Here is a 20,918-nt window from a genome sequence, read left to right on the forward strand (position 1 = left end):
GATCCCCATATCTGCTTTGCTCGCAGTCACACCCTCCTGTCCCTGACCACGGACCAAATCAGAAGTATCTAGCCTAAGGGGTGCAACTGCCTCCTGGAATAAAGTGCCCGGGTAACTTCTCCCCCTCCCTGATGCATCGCCATGTCCCAAGCTCGGACCCCAGCTCATTAACTCTCAAGCCAAAGATTCTCGAACTGCAGCCACTTGCTGTAGATCATCATGGATCACACTGGTGTCTACCAGCTTCCACATACATACCTGCAACACATCACCAGCACTGCCATCCTTAGTGTTTTAATTAACTAATTATTTTCTCCATGAAATGTTAATTAATGCATTAAGTCCTTCTTATGTTTATATTCTTATTTCAATTAATGTTCTACTTACGCCGATTGTAGTTCCCTCATTTAGAGAAGACAAAAAGAAAAAATCACTTACCTGCTTCCTTATGATGTCACACCTCAGTTTTTCTTTCTGAACATGGGCTCTGAAATCCTCTCTCAGGGTTTTAAAGGTTCTCAAGCTTACCAAGGTAGAATGTAGGAAACCAGCCAGGAGTGCACCAGAAGTCAAGTTTAGCATTAAAAAAGCACGATTGAGTGTGTCAGCAGATGAGCTGAGATGGGCAAAAATCAGTCAATGTTATGGAGGTTGAAATAGGTGATTTTAGTGACAGTACAAATATGAGGTCAGATGCTTATCTTGGGTTCAATATGACACCCAAGGTTGCAAACAGTCTGGTTTAGCCTCAGACTGTTGCCAGGGAAAGGGAGGGAGTTGGTAACTAGGGATTGGGGTTTGAAACTCAATAGTTTCAGTCTCCCCAATATTTAAAAGGAAGAAATTTCTACTCATTGTATAATGCAGGTCAGATAAGCTGCGAGGTAATTTAGCAATAGTGGAGGAGTCAAGAGAGGTAGTGGTGAGATAGAGCTGGGTGGCTTCAGCATACCTGTGAAAACTAACAATGCGCTTTTGGATGATGTTTCTGAGGAGCATCAGGTATATAAGAAATAGGAGGGGGCCAAAGATAGATCCTTGAGGGTCACCAGAGGTAACAATGCAGAAACAGGGAGAGAAACCACTGCAAGTGAAACTCTGGTTATGATATACAAGAATGGAACCAGGCAAGAACAGTCCCACCGAGTGGATGACAGTGGAGAATGTTGTGGTCAACCATGTTAAAGGCTGCAGACAGGTCAAGAAGGTGAAGGATAGGTAGCTTATTTTTGTTAGTCACATAGGATACCACTTGTGACTTTGAAAAACATTTTGGTACGTTGCCAGGGGCAGAAATGTGATTGGGGGGATTCAAACATGGAGTTTTGGGAAAGATGGGCACAGATTTGGGAGGCAACATGTTTAAGAACTTGAGGGGAAAGGGAAGTTGTAGATGGGGTGGTAGTGTGCAAAGGTGGGGGTGATGGTGCCAGAATTAAAAGAGCGGAACAACATTGGAGGAGAGAGAACAACAGACAACATCTGCTAAAATGGGAGTCAGGAAGGGAGGTTGGATGATCAGCAGTTTAGTGGGAATAGGTCGAAGGAACAGAGGTGGGTCTCAGACAAGATTAGCTCAGATAGGCATAAGAGGGGATTGAAGAGAAAAGAGAAAAAGATGACAGTTCAGTATTGGGGCTGACAAGCCAAAGCATTAACTCTTAAAGCTACTCAGATAATTTTCAAGCAAAAATATGTATACTAAATAGCTAATGTCCCACAACTATCAATCACTATACACAGCTGTAAGGGCACACAGCAAAGGAGAAAACGGTAAGCCTAGAAGGACTCAGATCATATCTTTGTATGTCGTAATGCATTCTAAGTGGTTACAATAGTTTAATTTATGTTTAAATGAACTATCGCTGTTTTGAGTATAGACAGTTGCAAAGTCTACTGGAAGGAGGCACTGCAAATTTGAGGGGGCAGTTCTGAAAAGGCAGCCCATCTCTAAAAATTTCAGTTTATTATGATAGCAATAAATATTGTTGCATGATATTAGAAAAAAATATGCAAATTATTTTTTAAGCAATCACCATGAAAGTCCAGACACTGCACAGGTGGATAGTAAAGAGCTAGCATGTTAAAAGAGTTATTTACAAAAACGTAGTAAGGGAATCTGCAATAAGAAAAACATTTTTGCTTTCTTTCCACAAATCTTTTAATATTTGCTTCACTTTCTTTGGGGAGATCTTTTAAAAACTTCTTTCCAACAGTGGAAATACGCTCTTCCACTTTCATAGACTAATACAACGCAGAAGGAAACCATTTGGCCCATTGTGCCTGTTCCGGCTGTTTTAAAAATCTGTCCTATTAGACTCACTCCCCCTGCTTTTATTCCATATTACACATGAATATCCCAGGACCCCTTGGAACTCCATAATCTATGAATCAGCCCATAAGAGAACTGCTAATAAATAAAATATAAAAGTCTTACAACTAGCACATCTATCACACTCCAACTTCAAAGTGAAAAATTACATTGTTAAAAATCTAGAACAATGTTTTTTAAAAACTCAATACTCACCTAGAGCTTAAAATGATACAAATGATTGGTCTCAACAGTTTAGAAGCAGTTAAAATTACCTTGATTTACCTATAAAGACTCAAAAGGGAAGTCAGGTTAGCAGCCAAATATTACATATTATATGGAGGAGGTCATTCCTTCCATTATACCAATGCTAATTCTAAACTGGGATCATCTTCCCAAACCCCAGATAATCAACATTTTCCTTTGCGTTTATCTTAAGTGTCATGACAATAATTTTCAATAGCTATGTGATCAAATGAATAACAGCTATGGAATTACTGACCATAAATCTTTCACAGGAATATTTGAGATTGAATAATTTTTTTTAAAAAAAAGGCAGAAAACAATTTATTTTTAATTCAGTTTTAATGATCTGTGCACTTAAGTAATTACTACTGATAAAAACTGACAGGTTAAATATTTTGTACAAGGCAATTCAGAGAAATAATTAGATTAATATCACAAGTGACACTTGGGGGGAAAAAAAGTGACATCCCAAATTATAATGCACATACAGTATGCTAGGATTTTACTGGCCAAAGCCAATCTGCTGTAGTTGAAAGCACACGGTTTAGAATAAGGTGCTCATTAAAGCTGCACAAAGAATTGAAGTCATCCAGAATTAGGAAGCTCAAAACCACTGCAATTGCATTCAACAAGACTAGAAAGGTATTGAATAATTTTCAGTGAAATAATATGTAATGAAGTACACTTCTATGCATTTCATTTTGCATATAAAGCAAAGTAATAAATATTAGATTCAGTGGTATTTTGCATTTAGTCTTTTGGATGTATTTGCCTTAATGCATGCTTCGTTCACAATATGCTATGAGTTGTCAGACACTGCAGTTTTGATCAGTTTCTTCTGCATCTCTTGCAAAGTCTTTATTCTATACAAATTGCTATCAAGAGGCTACTAGTTAAACAGCAGGACTTGAGATTTAAACAGATTTTCAGGTCAGACCAAAAAAACTATTCACATGACTCATCTAAGTTTTTAAAAATTACAAACAGAACAGAAAATTTCTATGCATGCAACATCTTGGCCTGACAAAAAAAAAAGCAGTAAATCCCAATGCTCATGTACTGTACAAATGCCTCTGTGCACTCTCTTATTATAATGCAATTATCTCCATCTCCAACTGCAAGACTGAACCTCAAAAGTCAAGCTGAAAAGAGCATTTGTTTTTAAAGATTTAACTGCTGTTATATCAAAAATAAATTACAATTTATTTGCAAGCTGCAGAAAGATTGCTAAGATGGTTGAGAACCCAGTAGCCTTTCAATGGCTGCATTGACATCTCCACCTGTTGCTATTAGAGCTTGAAGGTTGGCTTCACGATTCAGAAATCCCATTGCACTGAGCTGATCAAGTTGTTGCTGAAATTGTACTTCAGGATTCGGAGTCAAAGTCTGCCCAGCAATGACATGTAAAGGCAACAGAATGAAAAACGTGTCACCAGGTATTCTCTATCAATACTAAATAGAATATTTCATAGATCTTCAGGTGCCCATCTTCACATGTAAGCATCAACAAAGTGTTGACAGACTATTCTACGATGTAGCATATTGGAATCAAGGTAAACTGGTCTTCAACCAACCAATGTCTCCACACATTATTTACAGACAGTTAAGGTATTAGCTGTAGCTCATCTGTGACACTTCTGCCTTGTAGTCAGGAAGTTGTAGGTTCAAGTCTCACTCTAGAAACTTGAGCACAAAAAGCTGACACTGGTTTGTTAGTATGATTACACTTTTACATTAATAAAAACAATAGACAGAATTGGTTTAAATCATGTTCTCGAAAAGCCTATCTTTTTCCCCCTCACTGATGCTCACAAAATAAGCATTTGAAACGCAGGCTTTCATTTCATAACAGGGTGCTGCATAGGGAGGTAATATGAAAAAGTACAAGGGAGAAAAAGACCATGGATGCTGGAAATTTTTGAACGAAAACTGAAAATGCTGGAATGACTCGGGAGGTCTGGCAATGTCTGTGGAGAAAGAAACGAAGCTAACGTTTCAGATTGGTGACTCTCCGTCAGAACAGGAAAAGTTCAAGATTTACAGTTGCTGCCAGACCTGCCGAGTCTTTCCTGCATTTTCTGTTATTATTTACCCTAGAAAAGTAATTTGTTGCTCGAGAAGATTGACAGATTATTTACATCAAAGCTGTGGCTTGGAAAAAACAATGACAGGAAGTGTGTGAAAAGGCATGGGGCCTCTTGTCTCGACAAACTATTCATAATAGCGGTTGGTCAAAGTATTACTCAGAGTTCCAACCAGCAGAAAGAAAACCAAAAGAGAAAATGGCATAAAAGGGATTTTACTTAGTTTGACGAAAAAAGGTGACCATTACTGCCTGCAAAATCATGTGGTATGAACAGGCCTGGAGAACCCATCTGCACAAGTGCTCATTAAGTCCATGTACAATAAATTATTAATGTGGAGCTAATGTGCCCTACTCTGCGTGTTATTTGGAATGTTGAAGATTAATCTTTAGTCAATAGTAAATGAAGTGAATTATCAAATATTAGTGTCTCTAGCTACACAAATTTGTTTAATAGGTACAGGGTTTATCCAACAGTGTGCAGGGAATACTACACTCTCTTTCAGACCAAATATTAAACCGAGGCCCCGTCCACCACCTTAGGTCGATGTAAAAGATCCCAGGGCACTATTCAGAATAAGAACAGGGAGTTTCTAACAATATGTATCCATCAACCAATATCAATAAAACAGATTATCTGGTCATTATCATATTGCTGCATCATAAAATCATAGAATCGTACCAAAGGAAGCCATTCTGCCCACCATGACTGTTCTTCAAAAGAGTATCCAATGAGTCCTACTTTCCCCCTCTATCCTGCAATTCTCTCCTCTGCAAGTATTGATCCAATTCCCTTCTGAAAGTTACTATCCACTACTATCAGGCAGTGCTTTCCAGATCATAAGTACATAACCATTAGCTCATTTCACCTCTGGCCCTTTCATTGCTTTAAATCTGTGTTTTCTGGTTACTGAACCTTTGGCCACTTGAAACAACATCTCCTTATTTATTTTATCAAAACTCTTTGTGATCCTCAACATTTCTATTATTTAACTTTCTCTGTTCTAAGGAGAACAATTGGAGATTCACTAATCTCAGAATTAAATTGAAGTCCCTTATCACTGCTATTACTCTCTTCCATACCCTCTTCGAAGCCTTGCCCTCCTTCTTAAAGTGCAGTGCCAGAATTGCACACATTACTCCAGCTCAGGCCTAACCAGATGATATAATGGTTCAATATAACTTCCTTGTCTTTGTACTCTATGCTTCTATTTATAAAGCCAAGGATCCAGTTTGCCTCTTTTACAGCCTTACCACCTTGCGTTGCCATCTTCAAAGAGATCTGTGCACACCCTCAGGTCTCTGTTCCTGTACTGTTTTAAAAATTGTACCATTTAGTTTATATTTCCTCTTCTCATTCTTCCTTTCAAAATGTATCACTTCACACCTCGTTAAATTTTGTCTGCTCAATTCACCAGTCTACGTCTTCCTGAAGTCAGATACCATCTTTCTTAATGTCTACTACCTTTTGAGTTTAGTGTCAATTGCAAACTTTGAAATTATGCCCTCTAAAATCAGGTCCCCGTCATGAGTACATATCAAAAAGAGTAGTAGTCTTAATATTAATCTCTGTGGGCCACCACAGTATATTTCCCTCTGGTCTGAAAAACAACTACTCACCTCTACTCACTGCTTTCTGTCCCTTGACAATTTTGTATCTATGTTGCTCTTTCACCCCATGGGCTTCAATTGTTCTAACCTGACTATTATGTGGTACTTTATCAAACACCATTTGAAAGTCCATACTGTTATAAAATCCAATTTAGAGAGATATTCTTTTTTAAATATGGAAAGATATTGCATTATTTGGACATTGGAGGGTGCCCGAGAGTATTCTTTAAAAAGGGTCATAAGTTCACCTTAGAACTGTCAACAAGCAGGCCTCTTCCAAGCAATCACCTGAGCTATATGGTACTTGAGGAGGTGTTTGTTTGTTTTGAACTGCAAAGCACTTTAATGAAAAGCTGCAAGACAAAAAGGCAATCACATGGCAGAGGCAAACTTTATGTTTGAACCTGTGGTTTTGCTTTCAGTCTTGTTGGGGAAAGGCTGACAACAGAAGGCTACCCTGACTAGCTCTCACTCTGTTTTGTGAAACTGTGTGGGGTTCTCGACCTGTAGCCAGATAATCCTCATCGGAGTGTAGTTTGTCTACATAATTTTGGGCTTGCGAGCAGAAACAGGAAGAATTGATCCAGCTATACTCTCCTCCACGCTGAAGCATCATTGGTGAACTTCCTGACATCTACTGGGCCCAGTGGCACGTCTTCACCCAAGGCAACTTCAGACTGACAGCCTCGAACCTCAGAAGTTTAATTCTTTTCTCTAAGAAAGTTTTTTTTCCATCCACCCGACTCTGCACACTACCTGTGTGTCTTTTGTCTGTGTATGTGTGTCTGTGTGCGCGCTGGGGAAGTTTAAAAGGGTTAGTTAGTTATACTTCTGGATTACAATCATGTGCCAACCAGTTCTTGAAATTTCTTTAAAAGGAGTTTTATTTTATAATGAACCAATCATTTTTTAAAAAATTTTTATAAAGAAGCCTGGTCAGAGTCTCTTTTATTCTGGGTACTATAAGTATAGGCAGACAATTGGTGATTTCAGTGAGAAAATTGAACATTTGGATTAAATGGTATGGCCTGCGTAGTGGTGAACCTTGATAATTCACTCACTCCTCCCATCCCGGTCGTAATAATACACACATCAACTGCCCTATCCTCATCAACCCTCTGTTACTTCGTCACAGAACTTAAGCAAGTCAGTCATATATGATTTGTCTAAGAAATCTGTATTGGTGACCGTTTTCCAAAGTGGCAATGGAATTCTAGATTATTCGCTTTAAAAGTTAAAAGCCTATAGGTTGACTGGCCTGTAGTTAGCTAATTATCCCTCTCCCCTTTTTATTGAACAGATTGCAACATTTTTAGCCTTTCAACCCTCTGGCATTAGGCCCGTATCCAAGGCATGGAAGACTGTAGCCAAAGCCTCCACAATTTCTACCCTCCCCTTAGCAATCCAGGATGCATCCCATCTGGACCAGATGCCTTTTCTACTTTGAGGACCTTTAAGTACCTCTTCTTCAGTCTAATCCTAACCAATTTCTCTACCATCTCCCCCTTTACTGTAACATTGGCTGTATTCTCTTCTCTGGTGAATACAGATGCAAACATGGTACACAGTAAACTGCATACACAGTTTTATCCCCAAAATTACCAGCGTTGATCTCAATGAAGGTGTTGCAGGGAAGCCGCAAAAAGCAGCCAGGCTTTTCCCAAATAGGTTTTAGGATTTCAGCTTAGAAATCCAGTAATCTTCCAAGATTTTGGGGCAATTATAAAATTATGATGCATTTGTTTTATGAACAGCTGGATTTCATTTCAATGTCATAACCACAACTACCCTCCCTTGAGAGAGACTGGAATCTGGTGCGTGTCATGTTACATCAAAATTACTGGCCAACTGTATTTTCATCTCATTTCATAATACCTGGGAGTTCGTTCCAGCTAATGCTTGCAACATCTGCTGCACAAAATGCTGCTGTCCGCCCTCAGTTCCCACTGTTCCACTTGCTCCACCAGTATTCTCATTTGTATTGGGGGTAACTGTGCCAATTCCTCCAATACCACTGCCATATCTTTAAAGAAAAAAATTAAACAGAATACTTTGAACAAGTCTGCCAACAACATGGAACAAGATAGTAACAACATTCAGTTCACAGTACAATGTAGAAGATTTCCAAAAGCTGCATCACAAGCAGTATGCCTAGAATTCTGTGCCACCTTTAGGCTAATATTTGCAGCAAGCGCTACCAAATTATTCAGCAAAAGATTATAGACTCTGGGATGTTACCAAGAGTTCTGAACATTTTACAGTAAACTTTATTATCTGGCACTCTACCAACCAGAATTTCTGATGTTTCCCTAATACAAATTGCCACTTAATCAACCAGAAGCAATTACAAAGTTATCCGGAACCTGCACACTATTATTTTATACTTCAATTTATGTTTTACTGTACTGTTAGAGGTTTACAAGTAAAAAGAATACTGGTTTTTACTTCCTGAGTACTTGTACATTAGTTCATACTACAAGTATTGCACTGTATTCCATCTAAGTCGAACACTTAACCAGCACCACCCATTCCCTGGGCATGCCGGATATATATATTGATGAAATTGAAATGGCAGTGGTTAGGGATTAAGTGTAATAGCAGCAATTGAGTCACATCAAGTCACTGAACAATACAAAAAACTTTAACAGAGCAAAAGCAATAGAGCAAGTTTTTATGCAAAACTGTTACAACCACATGAGAAGAATGATGTCCTGCAGAAACATTAACAGCAATTTATTCACAACCCACATTAAAGTCCTCCAAAGTAACAGTCATGACTAAAGGTGCAGGTCACTTTTTGTCAAGGAAGTGGATTTTGTGTATTTTTGCTCTTTGTCAAAACTCATGCCAAGTGATCGGATTTTTCAAATTATGCAAATTAGCTAATCTCTAGCCAGAGAGAAGCAATACACTGAGTTGTAGGGTTTTTTGGTTTTTAAAAAATGTAATAACTAAAATGGTAAGTAGAGGCACAATGGACTAGCCCAATTCTGTAGCTGTGGGGAGGGAAATTGTTAAGAAACTAAGAGTATTGATTACAAGACAAACCTGGATGTCTGTTCTTCATGCAATACTGTAATTCAATCCCTATTAACCCCCAGTAACCAGTGCACTTGCTGGATACATTAACGATGACTGGCACATTTGGAGCCAAAGCACATGAAGGAGAAAGGAATAGGAGTATGTGTTGATGGAGTTGGGTGAAGGAGGGTGGGAGTAGGCCCATGTGGAGCATAAATACCAGCAGAGCCATACTGGCCTCATTTGTATTGTAAATATTATGTAATACTATGTAAAGCAGTGTCAACAGTATGTTTAGGACTCAACATCCATTTTTGTTTATGGAGTAGCACTTAACTACCGTTTCATAACAAAGCTCTTACCCTGGCAGAAGCCCTGGGGCCTCTGTGGATAACGTCTGCAGGCCTTGCTGAATCTGCAGTAAAGCCTGCATGGCTCTTGGGTTTGACATAGCAGATAATGTTTCAGGGTTCTGCATCTGGAATTACAAGAACATGGTACTTTGGTCAAGATTGAAAACTTTGGGTTTCATCTATTTGCTACATCATGAACTTTAAGACACTCCAGCACACACTGCAGCACAATAACAATTCCCTGAAATACTCAGTCACCACTGGTGCTAGATTGCACTATAGAATTAGAAGCTGCACATCTCTACACAAACAGCTCAATTTTATCTCAGTTTACATCAACTCTTCCTTTATTGATCCCTGGAGAGGAAATGCAAATCACCATATATCTATTACATATTGTGTGCACCATGCAGTGGAAAGTGCAAGAGGAAAACTGAAAAAAGGAAATATCAGAATGAGGCGAAATTTGGGTTTCCCTGAGTAACAGTGGGCGGAAACGTCCCAGGTCTACACTAAATGTAGTAGCGGGTGGGTAAAACGATGTTTTACCTGCCGGCCACGATGTTGGGTTTTCACATTGTATTCTCCCAAACCCGCCACATTACTTACGCATTCCCAGTAAAACGCCGTTTCCATGGCAGGTGGACTCTCATTCATTCACCATGCCATCACCTCGCCGTTTCATCACGCCAGGCACCACATTTGAAGTACAGCCGCGCTGAGCGCTTCCAGCCTAGGACTGCAGCAAAGAAGACAGCCCCGAAAGGCAAGACGACTGCAGCCCTTGAGCACCTTTGGACGCTGTGGAGGTCCACTGTGATGTCCTTTTCCCCAATCTGGCCGCAGGAGAGCAGCTACATTACCACTCTAATTTGGTAGGCAATGGCAGTGGTGGTCAGTGCCAATGCTGCACAGAAGAGGTTGGCTATCCAAGGCAGATAGAGGGTGAATGATCTCATCCATGCAGCCAAGGTATGACAATCATCTCACTCTAAACTCAGATACTCAAGCCCATCACACATTCACTGGCATCTCACTCACTGCCAGCTGAAGGGATATCACCACCCATTCTCACACACATACCCTCACATGTCCATCTGGCCTCACATCCTCTGGAGACTGCCTCAGCCCTCACCATCTTGAGGCCACTTGCACAGATCAACATGTGCCCCCACACACATACACCCGGGGATACCCTCCTTCCCCAGTACAGCTCTAATCCTGCAGCCTCTTCCCTTGGCTGAGGCCACTTCTCCCCCTTCCCCAGGCAAGACCTTGCCCTGCAGCCATTGAAAAGCCACCCATATATGGCTGATCTCATAGGTAGAGGCCTACCCGTGAGCCCCTCTAAAAGTGATGTGATGCTGTCTGTGAAGCCTGGCACTGATGACTGAGTGCGCTGACTGAAGCAAGGTAGGCAAACAAACCTTGAAGTCCCGAGCGAAGTGCAGCCCACCAGGTGCATGTCGCTTATGCGCTGTTGTGAAACACATTAGCGTGGGTAGCCGATCCAGCGGGGTGGGGGGAGGTTGAGTCCAGCAGGCTGATCTTATAATGATATGCTGATGTATTACAATGAGGTTCCCGACGTCCGATGGCAGGAAGTGGCAGGCTGAGTGGACAATCACAAACTGGTTTCAAGCCATCGTGAAACCGATCGTGCCATATTGTCCACTCATGCCACCCAACACGCCAGGTGCCAGGAGGCATGGAATATCCCAGCTAGTAAATCAACTCAGCCTTGGAGATGAAAATGGACAGAACTTGGATTCAAGAAGATACCACAATGTCTTGAGAAGGATTAACTAAGAAGCTGATTCAGTGAGTATATAGTTGTGGGCATATCTGAGGTTACAGTGGATTAAGTGTCTTTATTTGCATATTGTGAAATATGAAAAGCATAACATAAGCACAAAGTACAAATATCTAATGAATTCAATCCCTAGACAGTAGCAAAGCTACTTTGGTCATGCACTTTGGTAGGAAGAATAGAGGCATGGACTATTTTCTAAACAGGGAGAGAATTCAGAAATCTGGAGTGCAAAGGGACTTGGGAGTCCTAGTCCAGGATTCTCTTAAGGTTAACTTGCAGGTTGACGCGGTAGTTAGGAAGGCAAATGCAATGTTGGCATTTATTTTGAGAGGACTAGAATATAAAAGCAGGGATGTGCTGCTGAGGCTTTACAAGGCTCTGGTCAGACCACATTTAGAATATTGTGAGCAATTTTGGGCCCCATTTCTCAGGAAGGATGTGCTAGCCCTGGAGAGGGTCCAGAGGAGGTTCACGAGAATGATCCCAGGAATGAAAGGCTTAACATATGAGGAACGTTTGAGGACTCTGGGTCTATACTCGATGGAGTTTAGAAGGATGAGGGGGGATCTGATTGAAGCTTACAGAATACTGAAAGGCCTGGATAGAGTGGACATGGGGAAGATTTTTCCATTAGGAGAGACTAGGACCCGAGGGCACAGCCTCAGAGTAAAGGGAAGACCTTTTAGAACAGAGATGAGGAGAAACTTCTTTAGCCAGAGAGTGGTGAATCTATGGAATTCATTGCCACAGAAGGCTGTGGAGGCCAGGTCATTGAGTGTATTTAAGACGGAGATAGATAGGTTCTTGATTGGTATGGGGATCAAAGGTTACGGGGAGAAGGCGGGAGAATGGGGTTGAGAAACTTATCAGCCATGATTGAATGGCGGAGCAGACTCGATGGGCCGAATGGCCTAATTTCTGCTCCTATGTCTTATGGTCTAAACCATGTCATGGAGTACCTCCAGATCTTGGATGTGGATGTGCCATAACACATCATTTTACTCTAGAGCATTCACACAACTTATTTGAAATCAATACAGCTGTATGTTTACAAATAGGAACAGTTTAACACCTTCCAACTGCTCTCAGTCACTTGCAAAGTTCAATGTGAATAAAGCAAGTGATTCAGCATTTGGGTATTGGGTGAAGCCAAAAATAAACTCATTTACCTGCTGCAGAAAGTTAGGGATCTGTTGCCTCATTTGGTCTTGCAGCTGAGGGTTTCCTGCAAACAGCGGATTGTTCAGCATGATCTGCAACATACAAGGAAGATCTGCCTTAGTTCGTTTGTTTGAAGAAAAAAAATGATGTTTTTGTTTTCTGATATTCCTGTTACTATGGAACCTTGTTAGCACAAATATTTAATTTGACCAATTTTTTTTTCACTTGACAGACTGTGACAAAGCTAAACTATCCTATCTGGTCCTTCTCAACCCCTATAGCGTTGATCACAACATCCTCCTCCACTATCATCCTCAACCTCTCCCTCCTTATCCAGCTGGATGGGACTGCACTTGCTTCCATTCTTATCTAATTATAGTCGGAGAATCACTAGCAATGGCTTCTCTTCCTGCTCCAGCACAGTTACTGGCATCCGTCAAGGATATATCCTTAGCTCCATCCTATTCCTTACCTACAGGTTGCCTCTCAGTAACACATTCCGAAAACACAACACTAGTTTCCACATGAACGCTAACGACATCCAGTTCTCTCAGCACCACCTCCCTCAACCCCTCCACTGTCTCCAAATTATCAGACTACTTGTTCAACATCCAGTACTGGATGAGCTGAAAATTTCTTCCAACCAAATACTGGGGGAACTGAAACTATTGTTTTCAGTCCTCACCACAAACTCACTAGCCACTGAGAAACATTCCCCTCTCCCCGGGCAACTGATGGGGAATTAGACTGTTTGCAACTTGGTGTAATAATTCACCCCAAAACTATATCTCTACTTCATGACCAAGACAAACTATTTCCACCTCCATAACTTTGACCAACTCTGCCCCTGCCTCAGCTCATTTGCTGTTGAAACCCTCATCCATGCCTTTGCTAGCTCTTAACTTGATTGCTGTAATGCGCTCCTTGCTGGCCTCCCAATTTCTACCCTCCATTCATCCAAAATTCTGCTGCCCATGTCATAACTCAACAACTTACATTCACTCATCTGTGCTCGCTGACCTACCCTGGCTCCCTGAGAATTTTAAAAGTTCTCCATGGTTTCTTGCCTCCCTATCTCTAATCTCCTACAACCCCACAACCTACCATGATATCTGCACTCCTCTAATTCTAGCCTCTTGAGCACCCTCAATTTTAAATGTTCCACCATTGATGGTCATGCCTTCAGCTGCCTGGGCGTTAAGCTCTGGAATTCCCTCCCTAAACCTCTTCACCTCAGTTTCCTTCTTTAAGACACTCCTTAAAACTTATCTCAATGACCAATCTTTTGATCACTTGCCCTAATATTTGCATATGTGGCTGAGTAACATATTTTACTTTATAACGTCCCTGTGAAGCCCCTTGGGACTTTTTAATTACATTAAAGACATTAAATACAATTTGATGTTGCATTAGCTGTGGCTCAGTTGGTCACCCTCTTGCCTCCAGGTCAGGGGTTCTGGGTTCATGTGCCACTTCAGGATTGGAGCACAAAAATCAAGGCTACCTTGTCAGTGCAGTACCGAGGGAATGCAGCACTGTCAGAGGTGCCAGCTTTTGGATGAGACCTTAAGCCAAGGCCTCATCTGCCCTCAAACGAATGTAAAAAAAATCCCACTGCACTATTCCGAAGATGAGTTTGGTGTTTTTTTGGGGGGGGGGGGGGCGCGCGCGGCGGGGAGGCGTTATCCTCAGTGTCCTGGTCAATATTTATCCCTCGATCAACATCACTAAAACAAATTGCCTGGTCATTATCAGCCTATTGGCTGTTGCATTGCCTACATTACATTACAAGAGTGCCTACACTTCAAAAAGTACTTCATTGGCTGGAAAGTGCTTTGAGACATCTGAAGATACTTGCTTTTATACTAAGTCTGTGTCCTTTGGCCTTCAGAGAGATGAGGGCCCCAACCAGGGTGAGAGAGAGTGTGATGGTTTCAATGGGGACGAGGACATCAAAGCTTGAAGTTAGCCTGTGGTTAACCAGATCAGCAGCTGCAGAAATAGTGAATGAAGAACCAAAGGCTAGGTGGTTGAGATTTTGAAAGTGCTGTTGCTAGGAGAGAATTTTCTTCTTCCAGGGGTGGGCAAAGAAGTAGGATGGGAGGGAGAAGGAGCATGTGAGTGGACAACAATATAACAAAGATGGCCTTATCTGTGATTGACACAATGGGAGTAGCAAGGCCACATGAGATGGAAAGGTCAAGGTGGTTGCTATGAATCTCAGCCAGGGAGTTTATTTGGAGGGAGAGATTAAGGGAGGTTAGAGGGCAGTGGACTCAGAGGAAAGTGAGAGATGAATTGAGATGGAAGTTGAATTCACCAAGAATAAGTTGTTTGGTGCAAAGGTTGAAGAAGGAAAGCAGTGAGGATATCCCAGTGAAAAAATGTTTTATGGTAATTGGGAAGGTGGTAGAAGACGAGGATTTTAAATGAGAGGCGAGAGGGGTGGAACAATGTAAGATACTTAAAAGGAGGAGAAAGTGCCACAGGAGTACAGGGACAGATCAAGCTGTGATTTAAATAAAAGCCACACACCACCACTGCACGAGTCTGGACAGGGCAAGTAATGGAAGGTACAGCCAAGTGAAGAGGCTTTATTTAGGGGGGAAAAAAAAGTATCACCCTTAGCTAAGTTACCGTCATGGCCATGATGTTGATGCAAGCATCCAAAATGAACTCTTGGATGGCAAATATTATTTGGCTCACCAAGCAGTATGATATAGTTTAGGGTTGTATGCCTGGAAACATCTAAATTTCTTCAAACATGACTGAAACTAATCTGCAACTATGGTACCTACACCTTCGGTAACAGGCAGCAAAGGCGTATAGGTTCCTAGCTCAATGGCAAGTTAAACATATACAAAAATGTTCACCATTCAAATTGAGCTTGGAGACAGTAATGGGGTACTACACTCTGTCCACTGCCTGGGACAGGGTAGACAATAAAGCGATTCTGCTCTTAGCAGCTATCTAGTAACTGCTGCAGAAATAGGTGCATTCATCAACATCTGCGGACACTTCTAGGCTGATGAACAATGGACATTTGGTAAATTGAAACGACATGGAAACAAAAAGGTGAAGAGAGAAAAAAAAAGTAAACTGGGTATTGTTTGTCCAAAAAAGTGACTTTAAAATTGCAATCAAAAGCAAACGTGTTAAAATAACAGCTTGAAATAATTTTTTTAAAATTCCTTTGCAGCAAATGGGTGTCATTGGCTAGCATTTGTTGCCCATCCCTAATTGCCCTAGAGAAGGTGGTGGTGAATGGTCTTCTTGAACCACTGCAGTCCATGAGGTGTAGGTACACCCATGGTGCTGTTAGAAAGGGAGTTCTAGGATTTTGACCCAGCAATAGGGAGGGAATGGCAATATAGCTCAAGTCAAGATGCTGCGCGGAGGGGAACTTGCAGGTGGTGTTCCCTTGCATCTGCTGTCCTTCTAGGTGGTTGAGCACCTTGTGTATGATACACCCTGTTGCCACTGTGTCAGTGGTGAAGTCAGTGAGTGTTTAAGGTGGTGGATAGGATGGCAATCAAGTGAGCTGTGTTGTCCTGGATCATGTCAAGATTCTTGAGTTTTGCTGGAGCTGCACTCGTGCAGACAAGTGGAGAGTATTCCATCACACTCTGGACTTATGCCTTACAGATGGTGGGCAGGCTTCGTCGATTCAGGAGGTGAGATACCTGCTGCAGAATTCCCAGCCTCTGACATGCTCTTCTAGCCACAATATTTATATGGCTGGTTCAGATCAGTTTCTGGTCAATAGTAACCCCCAGGATGTTGATAGTGGGGAATTCAGTGACGGTAATGCCATTAAACATCAAGGGGTGATGGATGGATTCTCTTTAGTTGGAGATGGTCATTGCCTGACACTTTTGCGGCGCAAATGTTACTTGCCATTTATCAGCCCAAGCCTGAATGTGGTCCAGGTCTTACTGAAGCAGTCTGTGTCCATATGATCTGAGTCATAAGTGGTGCTGAACATTGTACAATCAGCAGCAAACATCCCCACTTTGATCTTATGTTGGAGGGAAGGAATGAAATAATAAATGTCAGGTCTATATACCATAGTTTTGCAATATAATTCAAAGCTCATGTTCATTTCTCTGGACCTTTGAACACTTAAAGTTTTAATAAGTGATGAATTAGTTACCAGCATTAAAAAAGTAAGCCATTAACCTCAAACTCAAATGCAGTGTAGCTTGAAGAGTCAGTTAGTAACATTCTTACCCCTGAGTTGGAAAATTGTTTTTTGAAATCCCACTCTGGAACATCACAATTTAGGCTGACAGTGCAGCATGCACTGTCACCAGTGCCATTATTTGGGTCAGCCACTAAACTGAAGCCCTGTCTGTTTTAGGTGGGCGTTAAAAAGCCTGCTTATATTACTAATAGAATAGGGAGCTCTCCCAATTTTCATGGCCACGTCTCTTCCCTCAACCAATATCACCAAAAAATATTAATTTGTCAACTTATCTTTATGCTGTTTATAGGATATTGCTGGAACAGAATGGAGGTCAAATTTGTGTGTTAATTGCTGTACTTTAAAATGTGAAACAGATATTTCAACATGATAAGGCATTACTTAATACAAGTGTTATTGTTAGGTACAGTTAATTTATAGAAAATACATCGAGGCATCTGAGTCTGTACCTGTGCTGCAAGGTCAGGGTTCTGACTCAGAGACTGCATTATACTCCTCATGTAAGGCGCTGAGAGCATGTTCTGCATTAGCTGTGGGTTTTCTGTGATCTGCTGCAATAGGCTCTGCATACCTGGTGTGTTGAACATACCAGATCCTGCTGTGGAATAGATCATTTAATAAGATTAGGATTTCACAAATGCAGGTTGGTGATGGGTGCTCCAGGAGATTGCCCATAGCACTGAGTTTCTACTCCCAGGATTAGTACACTCGTGGTGGGGGTATGGGAGAGGTAAAGAGGAAGAGAACAAAATAAAGAAAAGAGCAAAATAAATTAAGAGATAAAAAGGGAAATAGAAAAAGGGAAAAAAGTCTTCCTGCCAGGAGATGCCTGGCAGGAAGAAATACAAGGCATCCACTCTTCAAACATCATCACTATAGCACAGCACAGGAGAGCTCTCAATGGGTGATACCAAGTCAATTTAGAAAAGAACTGCTATATTAAGAACTTTTTAAGCTGTGTTGTGTGCCTTTGGAAACCTTTGAGAAGCATCAAAATATTACAAACTATAAGAAGGCGCTGTACAAACAATTCCAGTCACTTCCATGCTGAATGGGTTTTCCTTTGCAGGACATGAAAAAAACCAAAAACTTAATGCAATTCTACCATTGTACTGGATTCATCATCAGTATACTAGCTAGCAATCAATAAGATACACCCACTTTTGAATTTTCAGCAAATACTGTATTTTCTGATTTTAACTTCTGGAAACCTAAGAGCTACTGAATGAAATGTTTATATTCTCTTCAGCTCTTAAACCATTGCTGACAAAGGAACCTTACCTCCCAATCCAGCTCCTAGGCCTGACATTGTGGGCTGACTGGTAGTTCCACTTGTGGTTGTACTTGTAGGTGTCTGTGAACTCGACAGTGGAGCCCAGGGATTAGGCAAGGGGTCTCGATTCTCTGTGCGTGATGGCTGATTGCCTGCATCAGGGCTACTCACCAAAGATGCAAAGGGGTTGCCTCCAAACTACAGTGAAAATGAAACATATATTCTGTTCTTTACAAAGTAATAATCATTAGTTTCCTCATCCCATCTCTTAATGATCCAGGACTCTTAAAATACATATAAGTCACCATGTGCCAACAGTCTGATATCAAAAACCTAGCTTAAAGTATTAACTTCATTTAAATTGTACCAACACTCCTGTACCATTCCATCCAAGTTTTGAAATTTTGAGAAAAAGAGCCCAAGAGTCAATTTTCACTCAAATTGGCAGCCATATCTTCACTTTTGGAAGCTAATTTACCTCCCATACAATACACTTTGAGATTTATATTAACCAACTTCAGTAAATTGGTAGCCAAATTTTTTAAAACTTGGAAATACTTTTCAAATTTCATGCACAGCCTTGTGATAAGATTTGCTGATTACAGTAGTCTTATTCAAGAATCCAAGTCAAGGAAATTGTTTGTGAAATATTAACTGGAAAATCATGTTTATTCTTAACCATTAGAACTTATGGTAATTAGGCATTGTGTTTGCAAAACTGATTTACAGACCTTGTTTTTAACAATGGCTTGTCATTATATTTGGTAAGCAAACTATGCTACACATGCATTGTAGCATCAAGTGGATCTCCACTCTTGAAATAACATAAGTCAGAGTAAGCCAGGACAATTATCTCCCCTTCAGATGACTGGGATATGACATTGTCTCCACTAATACAACATTAACTACTCCATGTGGTCTCCTTCACACTGGGGAGACCAATCACAAATTGGGTGATCCTTTGCTGAATAGTCTTTAAACATGACCCTGAGCTTCTTAATTACTTGCCATTTCAATTCTCTGTACACTGTTCAATTCTCCCACAGTGACCTTTCTGTCCTCAGCCTCACTGTTCCAATGAAGCACAAGGAACTTCATTGCATTTTTTGATCTTGCATTTTGCAGTCTTTCAACTTAAACAGTGAGTTATCAATTTCAAATCATAATGATGGTCCCCATTTTTTCAGACATTTGTTAATAATGATTCTGCTGCTGCCATTTGCGAACAACTCTGAACTCATCTTTTGTTTCTTTACTTGTCCCAATGCCATCCCCTTTTTCCTTGCACCATCATCGATATCACTAAATCATTCCTACCCTCCACCCTATCACAGTCCTTCCCATTTTTCTTGCCCCCTTCCCCTGCCTCAATACCTGCTTAAAAACTGGTACATCACTAACTTTTTCCAGTTCTGACAAAAGGTCATTTGCCTGAAACATTAATTCTGTTTATGACTCAGGTCAGGCAGCACCTGTGGAGAATTTCCAGCATTTTGCTTTTATTTCAGATTTATAGCACCTGCAGTATTTTACTTTTAAGTATTTCATATGTATAATTAGCTTTTTACATTTGAATTTTGTGTTCAAGCTCATCGAAAGAGATAGTCATAGACATAACGGGACAGAAGGCAGCCATCTGGCCCATCAAGTCCATACAGTGTTGAGGAATGGGACATAATATACTTCAGTCAAACTGGGTGCTTATCAAAAGCTCCAGGTTAGGTGTGATGCAGCTAGACATAACATAAAGCTCTCTGTTCTGCCCCCAAGAATATGCCTCAGCCCAAGCTTTAGAAGGGCACCATCTACTTTTGGATTTAATCCATTTCCTACACACATCTTCAGGCTCATATGAAGCAAGGCTGCGAATGAGTGCCAAATTCAGGACAGTTTTGTGCTGGGGGGTCCATGAATATTAAGAGACTGCCTAAACTCAGATAGCAAAAGATTAATTATCAGCAGAGTGAGGGTGTTTTCGCCCCATCATTCTAAGCTAAACAAGTTCCAAAAGTGTCTACCCCATTGTGCAATCCAGTGGCAACATTGTGATTGCTAACCATCAGAAGAGGTTTGGGCAGACAGGACACACTATTATCATACACTAAATAAAAACAGGTATTATTAGTGTATGAACCAGTCTTGGAGAATATAATGGGACTATCATGTTCCAGTGTTTCTACTCATGAGAGTAATAGTGAATAGTCATTAAAAGACCAAACAAAATGTTACAGAACTACTAGAAGAGTGAACAGAGCTAGGGATCTTTTGAAGAGAAAGAAAATCTTATGAAAACAAGAATGATTCTTTTCAAAACTAATCTCAATTACAATGAGTGATTAGTTTTGAGGTAAATGTTTTGGCGCAGAACATGTTTGAATCGTGCACCAAAAAGAAAAACAGCCATCGTTGATAGCCAATTCATAAATGGTATTGCAAATTTTAACATGAATGGATGATATGTGCTCCATTATGCCGAAGGCACCATTTTGACACCAGCACCCACTTCACATTGGTGGGAACAAAATGCAGATATAATTCATATCAGAAGACAAATCATTGATCCTCCTTTATTTGTTGGTTTTCACAGAAACATGGGGGAAAAACAAGAAAAACACGTGCATAATCAAAACCAAAAAATAAAGTATGCAACAGGAAACAAGTGTCCTTGAAAATGTAAATTGTAAGCTTGTAAATTTACATTGAGTGTATATACAACTAGTAGCTACAAGGACAAGCCTCCAGATTCCATTGTAAATACTTTAATCCATGCTGTAATACAAACATTATAAAAATCCAGTCATAGTTTGCACTGTAGAGCTCAAATTTGCAAGTACCCTTACAG

General features: G+C 40.7%; 1 protein-coding gene across 2 annotated transcripts in view; it reads right to left on the minus strand.

Annotated features, from left to right (window-relative positions):
* Positions 1–2,877: 2,877 nt before the first annotated feature.
* LOC144696403 (ubiquilin-1-like) overlaps positions 2,878–20,918 on the minus strand; it is a 42,342-nt gene continuing 24,301 nt past the window's right edge. Inside the window, exons 6-11 of one of the 2 annotated variants that reach the window (XM_078567660.1) lie at positions 18,085–18,274; positions 17,253–17,398; positions 12,608–12,691; positions 9,635–9,750; positions 8,127–8,274; positions 2,878–3,943 (exon numbers count right to left, since the gene is read on the minus strand). In XM_078567660.1, coding sequence (XP_078423786.1) covers positions 3,785–3,943; positions 8,127–8,274; positions 9,635–9,750; positions 12,608–12,691; positions 17,253–17,398; positions 18,085–18,274 — 843 coding nt within the window. In that variant the 3' untranslated portion in view covers positions 2,878–3,784. Of the gene's footprint in view, positions 3,944–8,126; positions 8,275–9,634; positions 9,751–12,607; positions 12,692–17,252; positions 17,402–18,084; positions 18,275–20,918 lie in introns of both variants that reach the window. The other variant, XM_078567651.1, reaches the window with a different exon arrangement.

Source organism: Cetorhinus maximus, chromosome 2, assembly GCF_964194155.1.
Source record: "Cetorhinus maximus chromosome 2, sCetMax3.hap1.1, whole genome shotgun sequence".
Lineage (NCBI taxonomy): Eukaryota > Metazoa > Chordata > Chondrichthyes > Lamniformes > Cetorhinidae > Cetorhinus > Cetorhinus maximus.